The sequence below is a fragment of the Cynoglossus semilaevis genome, chromosome 4 (assembly GCF_000523025.1).
Source record: "Cynoglossus semilaevis isolate Cse_v1.0 chromosome 4, Cse_v1.0, whole genome shotgun sequence".
NCBI classification, from domain to species: Eukaryota; Metazoa; Chordata; class Actinopteri; order Pleuronectiformes; family Cynoglossidae; genus Cynoglossus; species Cynoglossus semilaevis.
The window spans coordinates 4,409,836-4,424,979 of NC_024310.1; the positions used below are offsets into that span (position 1 = coordinate 4,409,836).

At 41.4% G+C, this 15,144-nt stretch overlaps 1 protein-coding gene across 10 annotated transcripts in view; it reads left to right on the forward strand.

Moving 5' to 3' along the window:
* bcas3 (BCAS3 microtubule associated cell migration factor) overlaps positions 1 to 15,144 on the forward strand; it is a 279,325-nt gene that overhangs the window by 20,553 nt on the left and 243,628 nt on the right. For all 10 annotated transcript variants that reach the window (XM_008308649.3, XM_008308648.3, XM_025054887.1 and 7 more), the window contains exons 8-12: positions 7,517 to 7,624; positions 7,724 to 7,800; positions 10,458 to 10,534; positions 11,073 to 11,156; positions 13,278 to 13,448. In XM_008308649.3, coding sequence (XP_008306871.1) covers positions 7,517 to 7,624; positions 7,724 to 7,800; positions 10,458 to 10,534; positions 11,073 to 11,156; positions 13,278 to 13,448 — 517 coding nt within the window. The remainder of the gene's footprint in view (positions 1 to 7,516; positions 7,625 to 7,723; positions 7,801 to 10,457; positions 10,535 to 11,072; positions 11,157 to 13,277; positions 13,449 to 15,144) is intronic.

Sequence of the window (15,144 nt, forward strand, 5' to 3'; positions counted from 1 at the left end):
GGCTTGGTGGTTAAGGAAGCAGACTTGGGTCCGTAAGGTTTCAGGTTCGAGTCCTCCAGCTGCCATGTTACCACTGAGGTGCACTGAGCACGGCACCGTCCCCACACACTGCTCCCTGGGTAAAAGCAGTGTTGTGCTGTGTCACAGTGACAAATAATTCACTTTAACTTTAAAAATGACTGTGTGTTAATTACTGCACTGAGCACGGCACTTAACACACAGACACACACACAGACACACACACACACTTGATGGCACCAGTCCATTGTTGCATTAAGCCCTTTGTGTTAGAGTGCATTTGTCATAACAGAGACCGGATGTATCCATCTTCTAAAGTGTATGAGATGGAAATCATCCCGCATTTGTATAAAGTGACGCACCAGATTAAAGGGATTAGGAGACATGATGCTTTTTTATCCACCGTGAGGTTATGGTGTTCTCTGCTGTCATATTACGACCACCCACGGTCACATGCACACACACACACACATGCGAGTCCAAGCATTAATGGTGGCAGATGCTTTTAGGAGTGACATAGAGACGATACAACAATTGTGCTGTACGTTATTGTCAAGTTGTTCTGCTTCGTTGTTCTGACGCCCTCAGCTGGTCGAGCAGATTAGGGTCAGTCTTTGTCTTAAATTAATGACCAGGAATGTCAGGTCGTCCACTGCGTAAAAGAAGGTTTTTTATGTTTTTCTTTAAGAAAATCATACGTGGCCTGTTATATAACCCTCTCCTCCCCCTGCGTGAAAATGAGGGTGGCTGTAATCTGGTCTCCCACTTCCCCTTTCTTATTGTCACACATCTCCTCCCCCTGCGTGAAAATGAGGGTGACTGTAATCTGGTCTCCCACTTCCCTTTTCTTATTGTCACACATACACATTCATACACACTTGTTCAGTTGCTTGACAGGGTTCCACAGCTCGGGCCTCGTTCCACATCGTTTATTTTGACTTGCGTGTCTGTTTTATGTCAGTCGAAAAAGCATTCTGCCTCGCCTGTTTTCTCCTTTTCAAATAGGAAGCCAGATTAAACTCTGTACTACTGGAAGTGGTGCGTATAAACACAGCCGACAGGGTGAATGATTTGTAATGACTTTTCAAACCTTAACCACATCCTCATTCTCTAAACCTGCCGTCTGTAATTAATATTTCATTTTACTAGAGTTTAAACTTTCCTTTTCCCCCTTTACATTAGACCAAGCACATATAGCTGTACTGATATGCTTTTCATATTGTCGGAGCAAGTCTTTGGTTAAATGGGTCCTAGAAATACTCGTACATTGATCTGTAGATATTAGGGAAGTGTAGTAAATCAAAATGACAAACCATTTGTGTTTAAATGTCCTTGGATTTATAGATGCTATACGTATATACTCTGTACAGATCTCATATATGGTTATTTAATTGAGATGTTCTATTTTCTATTTCATTTATTTTCTATTTAACCCCCACACCCAACAAGAAAAAACTTTTCTGTTAGTACGTTGAAATATCTATCCATCCATCCACTGTAGGCCTTGGTTTTACTTATCGTCCACTTTACTCATTGCTTTTTCTGTGAGGCACAATATACTGTATATGATAAGTCAAACATATACAAAATGGACCAGTGGGACCTGGTTGGGGTTTCTGCATGCACTCATCCTGTCATGGATTAACCATCCCTTTGGTGCTTTTGGCAGCGCCTTGCTTTGATCAGCCCTTCTCGTGCAGACTGGAGAGCCATATAACTCAAAAGAGTGGTTTTAACTGGTCATTAACCAATTTGACTTCTCATGTCATCCATCCGAGCCTGTGGCCTTCGCCTCATTTGTTTTGACTACAGAACGACACTGGTTTAAAGAAAAAAAACTAACAAAAAAACCCCAACAACATATCCATTGTTCTTTAACTGTGTCGATGTGCACTCCAGCAGGTGAGGAGGTTTTGGTGAAGACAAGCCAGAGAATTATCACCTGGTTAAAAACATCATCAAGTCACTGACACTGGACACATGTGTTCTGGTTTAAGGCTAAATCTCCATAAATAAGTATATGCAGAAACAGATAAAAGAGTGAAGTGAACTCATCATTTGTCCAGACACAGTTTTGGCATATCAAAGCAAAAATAAAGAGAACTCCTCCCTGACCACATGTTTCTCATTTCAGATGTCTTGACTGGCTTTAGACAGAAAACTGGCACAGAAGGCATAAACGCCGAGACTTGGATGTGGTGGGGCCTATAGTTTGAATATGATGAATATTAATAACCACTTCGCTGTTGTCAAAAAGGGGAGAGAGAAGTTGTATTTGTGGCCTACATATATACACACACACATATATATACTGTATGTGTGTATATATAGAGAGGCCACATGTATGTATCTGTGTATATATATGCATATTTCAATACAGCTAAGCCTTCTCGGATCTAAAAATTCTTAAAGTCTTAAATGCTGGCTTAGCACCTCCTGTGTGATGGAAAATTAACCAATTTTCAACTGGTCTTTGAAAAAGAAAAGAAATGGTTTTATTGAACTTGTAATTTAAAGATTCAACTTCTTATTCAACTTCAATTAACTGATTGAACTTGTAATTTAAAGATTCAACTTATTCAATTAACTGCTAATCCTAATACTTTGTCTTTTTAACCACTGTCTCAGCGTATTTGTGTGAAGACGTAGTTCATACAAATACTACACAGACAAAACTCCCTGTGGCATTGTGGCACACTTAGCATCCACAAGGCAACTGTTGTTATACTCAGAACCTGACAAGGAGGTAATTCACTGTCAGTAGACGTCCATGACAAGAAGATGCAAATTAAAAAATATTTGCTCAGGGAGGTGGTAGAACACAAATTAAACCCTCAGACATGATGTCTCTCCGAATGTTCTGTTGTACGTTCAAGATGAAAATACAGTAGAAAAGAAAAGGAAAGCCTGAAAACTGACTTTCTCTCCAACACACACACACTGTTTTAACTTTCCTAAATGCCTGCCACTTTTTTCTTTGTGTAGTGTTTAACAGTGAAGGGACTTCGTTTCTGGCGGCTTCACGGACCTGGTGCTGCGGATGAACTTTTTACCCTAATTATTTTCCTACTAATGCCTGCAGCTTACCAGAACGACCGTGGCTCCATGCAGCTCCCCAGCAGACTCTGATGTGGCCAGTGTTTGTGTAGCACCGCTGGGTTTGGGCTTAAAATGACGAGAAAGAGAGAGAGAGACTGCTAAACAAAACAAATAACAAGAGGGGCTAAGGAAAGAATTATACTCGCCTTCCAGCCTCCCTTTTTGTCAATGAAGTCGATGTGATTTTTTTTTTACATTTGAGGTGCCAAAAGAGGCAAATCATTTGCAGTGTCACCGAGGTTATTGAGAGGTAATTGTAATTAAGAGGGCCCTCATTAAGTGTAAATTAATAATTCGTTTGTAGAGTGTACAGTGGTGTCAGTTATAGGGACGATAAGTAAAAGGTAAGAGTTACAGTTCGGTGCTACCAATCAAAAATTCTGACAACCGAACCACGAAAACCACTCTGTATAAATCATTTTTTTAAATCTGTTGAAAGGCTAGTATTATCATGAAGTGTCACTATATCATATGTGGTTATGATCTGTTTCCACATCAAAATTTGACCCGTATATTCGCATACAAATTGGGGTTATACTGGAAAAAAAAATGTTTGTGCCATGCTCGTCTGTTCTGCAGTGTTGAAAAGACGGTCGTGTGATTGTCGGCAGCTTGGGGCAGAACTTGGTAAATATTGGCACGAACAGCTGGATATTGGCAGCATTAATGTTAAATCTGTGGTTTCCCTATTCAAAGACACGTATCAGTTCAACCTCAGTGGAAATACCGTTCCTCAGAAGACTGGTGCACTCAAACTGGAGAATGGTTTTCTCCTTCAGCTCAGTGCTGCCAGGCTTGACTTCCGAAACAGAGGTTATATTTGTTTAGCATTCCCACAGCATGTAATTGTCGTTCGCATTGGGAAAGCTTATAAAACTTTGCACCAGTCGGAAATGGGGTGACGTACCTTCCTTGTAAATGAATTCATTTGCCTGCCTTTTATTTCTCATTTATGCTTTCTGCGACCACATGAAATGGGGTGGTTTTGATCTCCTGGTTCAGTTCAAGTTCATTAAAAAAAACCCAAAACCTTCTTTTATCCAGATGAGAACACTTGATTGAATAAACACAAAACTGATGTGTAAATTGGACGAACAGATGCCGACATGTTTCAAGGAGAAGGAAGTGTAATTTACTGAAAATGGATCAATAATGAGGCAAAAAGGCGTCCGTTGTAGAGAAAGTGCAAAAGTTGATTGGAGGTTTTATTTATTTTCATTTTCAGTACCAGTTTGTTCGAATTCTGTTTAAATCTTAAATCTTTTAGTAATGTATCCGTCCACCAGCCCTTGTCATCTTCTTCTTACATCCTGTAGTACAGTCTTGTTATATCAGAGAAAATTAATGAGGCCGAGCCTCTTTCCTTCCATCTCCTTTGGTTTTGTGTCTCTTCAGACCCAGGGGCCACTTTGAGTAATAGTAATTGACACTTTGATCTAATAGGCCCATCATAATAGGCCTGTTACTGAGTTGGGGAATGGTGCCCGGCGTCACCTTAACATGTGCAAGGACTGACATCCCGCCATAATCCATAATGATAATTGTGATTTAGCCTTGCTTTCAACCTACGCCCCAGTGTCCCCGGCATCAGGAAATCTTATTACATCTGACCCCACGTTGCCTCCATTAGAACTGGGTCATTTGTTAAAATACTGCAAAAGCAAAACAATTGAACCCTGTGCCATTTTGATTCTATAATAATGGGTTATCATTGTCCCTTTGAATCAATTTCCAGAGGCCCATTTTTCGGGGATGGAGCACCGAATTGGATTGATCGGACTCTGATAATGCTGAAATCGATGATGTAGCCGCCTGAAAGTAAATTATTGTCGAGTGATATTTTTGTCCTGTCTTAATGCCAGTGCTTTTGATTGGTAATGGTAAACGTGCTCGCGGTGGAAGGACCTTTAAAATGTTGACAGAGACGTGAATCAGGGATTGTTTAGACCTTTTCCCGTGGCACCTCATATTTCTTCTTCACTCAGGATGCAATGTGATGGGTAGAAAATGTGAGTGTCTCTCACTCTGTGTCTTGTCTGTCTCCCTCCTCCCTCCCTCCCTCTCTCTGACCCCCTCAGGAACAATGTGATATTTGTCAGGCTTTGGTTTTAAGCTCTTAAGACGTCGTCTGTGTCCAAGCTGCGTTCTGTAAAACAAACGGCTGCACAACACCAGTGTTTATCTTCTTTTTAAGCTGTTTTTTTTTCTTTCTTTTTTTAAAGATGTTATCGTTGCACTTATTTTATCTTGTATCTCTGGCTCTGTGCTCCGGCTTTTGTCTGCATTTAAAGAAATGAATCGTGTGTCAGATGATGCTAACTAACGTGTGTGTGCAGCACCGGTTGATGGCTTTATCACTGTCTGATCGAGTCTTGTTTGTGTCTGAGTTGTCAGCTACTGCTCGGCGTCATGGTCCTGTATCATATCAGTGGACGAGATTCTTTGACATCCGTACACACAGTTTACACTTAGTCCACCTGCTGCTGCCTCGTACTGCAGACATGGGATTTTCTCACTGGCCTGCTACGAGGGACATTTTTATTATGATGACAATGGCAAATTTTAGCTTTAACAAAAATGTTGTCCTTTTCATACATTTTGAAGAAACCACTTCAAAGAGCTGCTTCATATCACCTGAATTCTTTGGAATAGAGATGTTACTGCACAGTTAGGGACACCACAATTAGGGATGGAACAAAGTGTACGCTGAAGAAGAAAAAAACAAAAACCTTTTAGGTTAAAAACAGACCTATCTCAATCAATTAAATTTTAGGAATTAAAATATGTATTTGAAGTTCTTTGAAAATAAAATGTTTCCCGCTGTGTGTTCAAATAACATGTCAATAAGTGGAATTATTGAGTATATAGTGTTATACTTTAATTGACACATTACAAATTACTTATATTTTCTCTCATTTCTAAATTATATTCCCCCCAGAAGCAGTGACAAACCAAGAGTTTTTACATTTTGACCGATACTAACCACTGGTTTGCAGTGAAGAATGTTTTCTATCTGACCTTCACTGAGTTTAACCGACTGCGGCAGACTTTTAGTCTCTTTTTGAGATGTCTAATGTTTTGGAATAAATTAGTTCCTGGAACAAATTAAAAGCTGTAGTTGACTGTGACCCAAACACCACAGGAACAACACTTTTAAAATTTCATTTTATCGTTAAGGGCTTTCAGTTTTTGGTCTCTTAAAATCTCCTGCTATTTTATAGTCTGATACAGATGTGTTGTGTTGGTCCCATCGCAGAGCGCGCTCGTCTTTTTAGCAGGGACTTTCAATGGTGGTAACAGATTTTTTTCCCATAATAAAAGAGGGAAAGGAGTGACACTAATGAGCGGGAAGAAAGACAGACACTGACACAGCAGAGTTGGTGGAACAGGGTGTTCTGCAGGAATAGTCAACGTGGCTGAGGTCATCTGTATCTTGTAATGGATGAAAGTCTCCCCATTATGAGCTCGTCATCTGAATAATGTCCAGATTTCCCTCTGGGACTCTGCTATAGCTGTTCACTGTTTAAACTTGTTATTTCCTAATGGTGTTGTGCACTGCACTGTAGGCTGCAGGAAGGGGGGGTTCCTCATTGATCAACTTGTCAGATCATCCTAACCTCCCCTCCTGACCTCACATCATGTCCCTTTGCAATAACCAATGCAGGCCTTTGTTTGTGTTTTTTTCTCTCTTCTCACACACTGAACTGTTTCTTAATTATTTAAAGGCTTAGAGGCCTATTCAGTTTGTAAAAACTGACCAGAGTCTGATGAAAGCAGTCGAGTCTCGTGGATCAAGGAACAAAACTAACACCATATTTCACCCCAGCTTCCTCAGCCACGGCGGCACCATAGGCCTCACATTGACAGAGTAGAAGACCAGTAGATGATTTCCTTGCAGACAGAAGGAAGGGGCACAGGGGATGGCTGGTGGTGGAGGTGGAGGCAGTGGGAGAGTCGTCGTTGATGAAGATTTATGTCTAGATTTCCCTCTGCCACCAGCCGCTGCCTGTCTCATGTAGCCCTCGTTTTCTTTTTCCATGTTGATAGAAAGGCTTCTCCTAAATGTGTTGCATGACAAAGCATTTCCCCTGTTGCCCTTTACCCCCTCCCCAAATCCTCCACACACACAGACACACACATTTCTCTCACTTTATAATAAGAAATACTGTACGAGCTGATCCTCCTGAGTTTTAACGGCAGAAAGAAAATGTGAAAAATTTTAAAAAATCAACCTCATTTGTCAGTGTCTTTGTTTTCTTTTACAGAACTATAGTTTTAGCTTTTTAAATATTCATTCATATTTTTTTCTGGATCATTTTCATTATTTTTTAATTGTTTTCTGCAGCTTAGGTTTCATGGGAATTTTGAACTATCTGCTGTTCTTTTGTGCCTATTTCAGGACCAGCCCTCCCTACAGCTGTGTCGACCTGTATTCTTTACGGACGGGTGAAATGGTTAAATCGATTCAGTTCAAGACACCGATCTACGATCTGCACTGCAACAAACAGTATGTGGGACAGACCCACAAGATGAAATGCATATATTTTTAATCATTTTCTTTTATATTTACAGTGTGAAGTTGACTGTTTTTGTTTTCTCTTCTCAGTATCCTGGTTATAAGTCTGCAGGAGAAGATCGCCGCATTTGACAGCTGCACTTTCACCAAAAAATTCTTTGTCACAAGTAAGTGTTTAAGAGTTCAAGATGAGAAACACTAGCACTACAAATAAATCATATTTAGAACTGGAAATATAGATTATTTTTAGCAGTGTCCCAAAGGATCCGAAGCAATGAGTGTTGGTTCTGAAGAACCTAAAATAATCTCTTAATGGTCTTAAAAGTACCTTTAATGTTTCATCCTTCCATCAGGTATGTAGCTCCCATCGTTTTTTCTGAACCACCACATCACTTTGTCTTTATTAATTTTATTTACAGTTACATTTTGCAAAAGAACGATCGCTGGAGAACTCATCAAATACTTGAATGACTTTCTACCACACGACTTGTTTCTACGGTCCAAGACCTGAGGCAACGTTTGGTTGAGATGCACAAAAATGTTATTTATTTTACATTGTCATCAAATATGAAATGTTTCTGGACTACAAGTGGAAGTGTGTTATGGTGAAAGGACGGGACCAACCTCCAGTGTTTCCGTATCGTATGCAGTCGTGTGCAAACAAACAGCGCCTGTTACATAAGTTAACACTAACATTGCCAAACATGATCAGTGACTCTGTCATGTTGGCATCACCCAAGCCAAACAAACGCAGAGCAGATCATTGGTTCTAGTCGAGGCGGACCGCGAAGCCCGCTGTAGTCAAGCACTTTGTGGCTTTGTGTTGTGACTACACTGCTTTTATCAGCGTATGATGTGACTCTCTCCATTTGAAGCTCAACGCAGGGGAAACTGTTTACAGCACAGCACTTGGCCGCGGCCCGGCTCTACCTGCCATCCCTGCTGAAAGATGCTGCGAAATAAAGACCAGACTGTATTACAAGGCCATTGCTGTCCACTTAAGTCATTGACTGGAGTAAACTGACCTAACAGACTGGCTTTAATGTGTCTCCTCTTTGTCTGTCTGGCTTCCATATCAGTGTCTGGGCCACAGGAAACCAAACATGCTCAATAGTTATTAATCGTCGTTGAATACCGGGGGCCCTCCTCTTCACAATGCCGTTTGCTCTGTTTGGGCCCTGAAAGCCGTAAACAAAGGCTTCTGTGATGCGCGCAGGGCTCAGCGTCGGACCAGAGGTCCATGTGTCCAACGTTGACTTTTGACGTCATTGGTTAGGATGTAGGTTGGTTTTTGATGCGTTTCATTTGTGAGCACTGAATAATTCACTTCCCATTAGTGGCAAAAAAAATGTTCTTTCTTCTCTGTGTGTGTGTGTATGTGTGCGTTGTGGTCCCACAGACTTATACAGCTCCACTGAAACAACACCCACTCATCATGGTTAGGAAACAATTGTTTTTTTGGTGGAGCTGAAATTATACTTAAATTGCAACCGGTGGGATATTAGCTCTGTGGAATTCTCACAAGCTTTACTCTGCGCAGTTATCGCCCCTCTATTGTTCAAATCCAAATCTATCACTTAACTTTTTTTTTTAATAAAGAAATCTTCCATATACTGCCTAACACAACTTTCCTGGCTCTTATACACAAATTAAATATATATGTGATGCATATCTTTCAAACTCTAGTCTCAACACAGCTCTCTTCTTAAATGCAGGAAAAAAAAAAACCCAACAACTTTTTTTGTGTGATCTTGATTGTGATCCACAGCCTGCTACTGGTCCACGCCCCAGTGTTTGGGCAACCTTGTACTACACAAGAGTTTTAAATGATTAAAATAACAAAGTAGTTAGCAAGAAACGTTGTGGGCCTAACGTGAATTCACTGCCTTATTTTGTGTCCAGTAACATTCAGAACCATCCAGAACCTTCTTTAATTTCTTTTTACACACACATCGTGGGCTTCGTCTCCTCGCTCCACCCCGTCCTACCCTCAGGATGTCAAACATATGTTATCTCACCGCCCGGGCTCCCCTTGGCCTTGGAGAGGCACAAAACGCTTCTCTGGCGCTACCAACAACCCTTGTGGCTAACCTCAATACCCCACCACCACCACCCACACACCCCACCCTCTAACACAGCACACTACATTACTGTCCGTCCTCCACCTCATCTGCTCCCAGAGCACTGCACGTCCGCACATTAGCTGTGTTGCGTGTGTGTGTAAAAGTCGTATGTGATCAGTATCAGGTCAGCGTTTTTGCCGCCTGTGTGCGTTGACGTGTTTGGTCGTAGATTGCGTTTGTGTTTGTGTTTGTCTCCTTCCTGCTTACTTCCACATGTGTTGAAGTGGGAAAGAGAAACGTTCCTGCTCAAAACATTTATCTGTTAGTGAACGCAGCAATCTGGTTGTCACTAAGTGTTATTGGTTGCTATTTTAATTTTGGCCAACATCACCCCTTTGGTTGTGCTTGCGTGTAAAACTGTGCACATCTGTGTTTGTGTCCCCACTGGGATTGTTGTGCTGGTCAATTAGCAGCCGAGCCATCCTCAATTTAGTGGCTGCGACAGTCTCCATTAGCTCATGTTGCACTCACACATGCACAGACACGTCACCCTCATTAGTTTCCGATTTATCTTGCAAAAACAAGAGACTTCCCACAAACACATTAATGGTTTGGGATATTTAGTCACTTTCCAAGCGGGAGACATGTTAAAACATCTCTTTCTACGGAAATTTTGATGGTTTTCCTCAGTAACAGGAGTAGGAATGTTTTTTGTTTTTTTTTCTTGTGTAATCATTAGCGGGACATCTGTATCATTTCAGGCTGCTATCCTTGCCCCGGCCCCAGCCTCAATCCAATATCTCTGGGCAGCCGCTGGCTGGCCTACGCAGAGAACAAGGTAGGCTGAAAAAAAAAAAGCACACAGACTCATTCATTGTGACAAACTCTCCGGAGAAATACCATTTGAACAATACATAAAGTGTATTTACTGCCCCTTTAATCGCTGTAGATAAACATAATCCTAGAAGAGTCCGCTAGAAATGACGATATTATTTTTGAAAACCAACGGATTCATATCAGTATTTTGGTCTTCCTAATGGGATTGTTAAGTATAAATACACACAAACAGATTGTAGCATTGTGCACTTGCAATACTTTTAATGCATGAGTTTCTTGGTTCTGGCCCACTCAGGTAATGGACAGATGGGTCCTGTGCAGCAGTAGTGCACTGGAAATTCCAATCATTGCAGATTGGCTGGGCTTTGTGCATTTTTCTTTTTTTAAAAAAGAAGGAAAAACCCAATTAGTTGGAGGAGAATAACTCTTCAAAACCTGCCCACATTTTTTTACAACTCGCCCGTTTCTCTCTTTATGTGGCCTCTGTAACACAAACTGTGTGTCTTGCAAATTTTTTTGCCATTTGTGTTTTAATGCAGCTAATAAGATGCCATCAGTCTCGCGGCGGCGCTTGTGGAGATAATGCACAGTCTTACACGGCGACAGTCATCAACGCTGCCAAAGTAAGTGACAAAAACACAGTGTAAAGAGTATATATGCACATTTACCTACTTTATATTAACTGTTATATTTTCTTGATGCCAGGTCAGTGTTAGGACTGAAGGAAAAACAAGCGTTGTCATGTGTTTGCAACTTATTAATTGCAAACGTGCTGAATCCAAAATGTTGATGATGATACAATACTATAATATACTATACAGTTTGACATAGTATGAAGCGCTAACATATTTTTTTAGTAATTAACATTAATAAATATAAGCTATACTTTGAATATATTACGTTGGATTATTTACATCGGTTGTTAACGGTTGACCTTCAAACAGAATGTTCTCTGTCCATTGTTCAGTTTTTTTTTCTATTGGAAATGGCACATGATACATTATTTCGGGCTTTGCCTTCACCATCTGTACCACATACAGTACTGACATCGGATCTACCTGGACGGCCCTGCTAACTGCTGCTGAGCTTATGAGACACTTCATCAACCTGCCTATCTGTTGGTTTGTGTAATCCCTTTCAGTCCAACAGTCTTTCTTTATTCATCTCCATGGGAAATATCTCTAGGATTGATCTCTAACAACAAACAGCCTTTCTTTTGTACCAGATGTCATTTATTTACAGTGAGGTGTAGCTGGGATGCAAAGACGTCTTTAAGAAGTGTGTGTTTGTTTGTTTTTTTTTTCTCCGGTCATTTGGTTCCGGAGGAGGTGGTAATTGATTTACAAAAACCCCCACTGTGTCCCATCCTTAGCTAATGAAGGCTAACAGGTAGTGTGAGGGGAGTCCTGTTAGGAGGCTAATAGCGCTGTGCATCAAAAAGGGCCAGTATGACACTAATAGATAAGCAGCATGGTAAGGGGTAGACGGTGGCGGGGGGCATTGATATGCAGACAGACAGTCTGCTCGCCTGCCCTCTCCTCATTTAAGACCATATATCTCAATATGGATGACAAGATATCTCCTTCTGGCTTGTGGCGCGACACGCTGGCTCTTAGTGCTGACGTCCAGAGACATGGAAACAGAAGGGGAGGGGGAGAGAGGGGGGGGTTGCATTAAATTGTAATGGCTTTTGTTTATACCCAGAAAAGAAAAGGAAAACAGTGCAGCTGCTCCGGCCAACTGAAGTCACTGTTGTGCTGGCTGTAAATCACATCAGTCCTGTTGCCAATTACTGCTGCCTGTTTGATTGTGGAAGGATTAGGATGTCATTTGTCTGAATGGCGACATCGTGTCATTTGTGTGTGAGAGAATTGTATGTATGTGTGAGTACATGCTTTTTTTTTTGTTTTTTTAGACATGATCTTCCTCCACACCCTCTCTCGCTCCCTCTCCCTCTCCCTCCCTCCCTCTCTCTCTCTCCATTGGCGGATCAATAGCCCCTGTTTGGACTACCACTAAGAACTCCACAACTGCAGTGATTAGAAAACACATTAGTGTTGATCAATTAGGAGCCAAACGCTCCACTTAATAATTTATGGCTCGTGTGCAATCTTACACATACACACACACACACACACGCAGGCAGCAGACACTGTTAGCGTGCCTGACCAAGTGGCGAAGAGAGACAGTGGGTGATCCTCAGACCCAACAAACGTGAGGCGCCACACTCTATTGACAGGGCCGCCTAGTCTGAATGCCTGATTAGGCTCTCCGGGGCCCCTTTGGCGCTCACACACACAGAGACACAGCAGTCACACACGTTGGACTCCATTAGCAAAAGACAGTGTAGTAGGTGAGATAGACTCCACTTAAGCAGCACTATCCATTTCCCTTAATCGAGCCACAGAGGTGTGTTTGAGCCAGACACCCTGGCTGGGCCTTAAACGGACACAGAGGAGCCACGCGTGCACACACACACACTTAGATAAACACACACTTTGTGTGGCTGCAGTGCTACGAATCGTCTGCACTACACACTATCAGAGAGCATCGAGTGAACGTGGCCCGGGTACAAAGAGTCTCGTATACATACTATTCTAAAGCCCTTTTTTTTTTTTGCTTCCCCACAATCGGCCAACAGCAGCACAAAAGAAATTAAAATGCTGTTTGAATTTTTTCTCATCATATGTTGTAAATATCCGTGTTAACTTTGTTAATTTTGTTTCTGCTTTTTTTTCTTTCAGACTTTAAAGACAGGTCTGACCATGGTGGGTAAAGTCGTCACCCAGTTGGCGGGCACGCTGCCAGCAGTCACTCCAGACGAGGAGAGCGCGGCTCACAGCACGAGCCGCCGCAGCCCGCACAACCCCGGCGTGGTCACCATCATTGACACCCACACGGTTGGGGAAGGACAGGTCAGTCGAAGGTCACAGTACTGACCTTGTGTCAACTGTTTGGATGTGAATATTCTACACACTGGGCCACTCAGGCTAAATGACCACAGGTGTATCTACTGTGGATGGATGGAAGGTGGAATTATTGGATGTACCATGCAATACATTGTGTTAAAAATAATTTCACCGTCCAACTGATGGAACATAGTAAAGCCATATACAGTAAAGGTTTAAAATATTGTTACTAGTGTAAACAAGATGGCAGTTAGAAACCAGTATTTGTTAACTGACAATATCACTCTATGACACATGATAATCCAGTGTATGTGAGAGCTGTTTATGGTCTGTGTTGACCTTTAAAGAAGAGGGGACAAGATACATCTATGACAAAAAACAGTACTTAGTTCAAATGACAGCATCGACTATAAAGTAAAAACGGCCTGAAGCTGCTCTGAGCAGAAACTGTTACCAGCTGATCATCCTCTGCCTTACTGTATTGGCCGACCCTCCATATGTATTTGCATTTCTTCTCTATGTGGCCATTATATGCATAATTCATAGACACACACAGGCAGGGTTAAATTTGCACAAATTTCCCTCCTGGCTTCTTCTCTCTATGGTCTCGTCATTCATGTCCCAGGTAAACATGGCTCCGGCCTCTGAGGCCTTGTAGGAAACAGGAAAATCTTCAAGGTTTGTTTTTCTTACTTTGTGGTTTGGACACACTCAGACATGTTCATCACACCCTGCAGGACACACTGGGGGTGTTACTCAGACGTCCTACTTTTTTTCTTTTTTTTTTAACAGCTACACTTTAAGCCTTGAGATTAGCCGTTTTAACAGCCTTTACGTACAGGAAAAATCTGTAACATTTACACTAACATCATATTTTTCATTTAACATGTGTATTTTTATGTACTCTTTTTTGTTTATTCCACATTCCCTTCTCTTCTCTGCATACCTTCTCACAAATATCAAACCATCTTTATTTTTGTTGTTACTCTGATTTTTAGGCTCACAAATATCAAACCATCTTTATTTTCTTTGTTACTCTAATTTTTAGGGTAACATTTTCAGATTTTCTAGTTTTTAGTCTAGATTTGCACAGTATTTTCTACTATATCTTCAAGCCAAGACGGCTTAAAACTACAATAATAAACAACACAAAAGTTTGTACTTTCTGCCAAATTTGTATTGCCTCAACTTTGGCAATAAAAGCCTCCTGGATCACTTCACCGAAATGCTGCACGACAAACAGCTCTATCGATGATTGAGAAATATATAGATGCCAGGATGAAATAAGCCAGTAATTCGTCAACAGCTACTGGTCAAAAGAATGTACTTCTGTAGTCTCTGGCGGTTGAGTTTGAACTATACCAGGTCTCTACAACAGGATATCCTTTAGTGTCTAAAAAGAAAAAAACCCTCAACAATCTGCTTCTCTAAACCATGATTAATCATGCTCCTGTAGCTGACATGTTTTCTAATGAGGCATGTTAGCATATACAGTACGGTTTGTAAGTGATGTAGTCACCGCACACATTCGATGCTTTCTTTTTCTCTCCGCATCGTGACGGCAGTCGCCCCTTGTTGCCAACGCCATGTCTTTAAAGCTCAACCTGAGCCTTCAGAAGCGGGCCTGCGCTCTGTCACCAGTCCACACACTGTAACCATACACTGACCATAAACACTGGCTCAGGCCAGGAAGGGCTAGAAG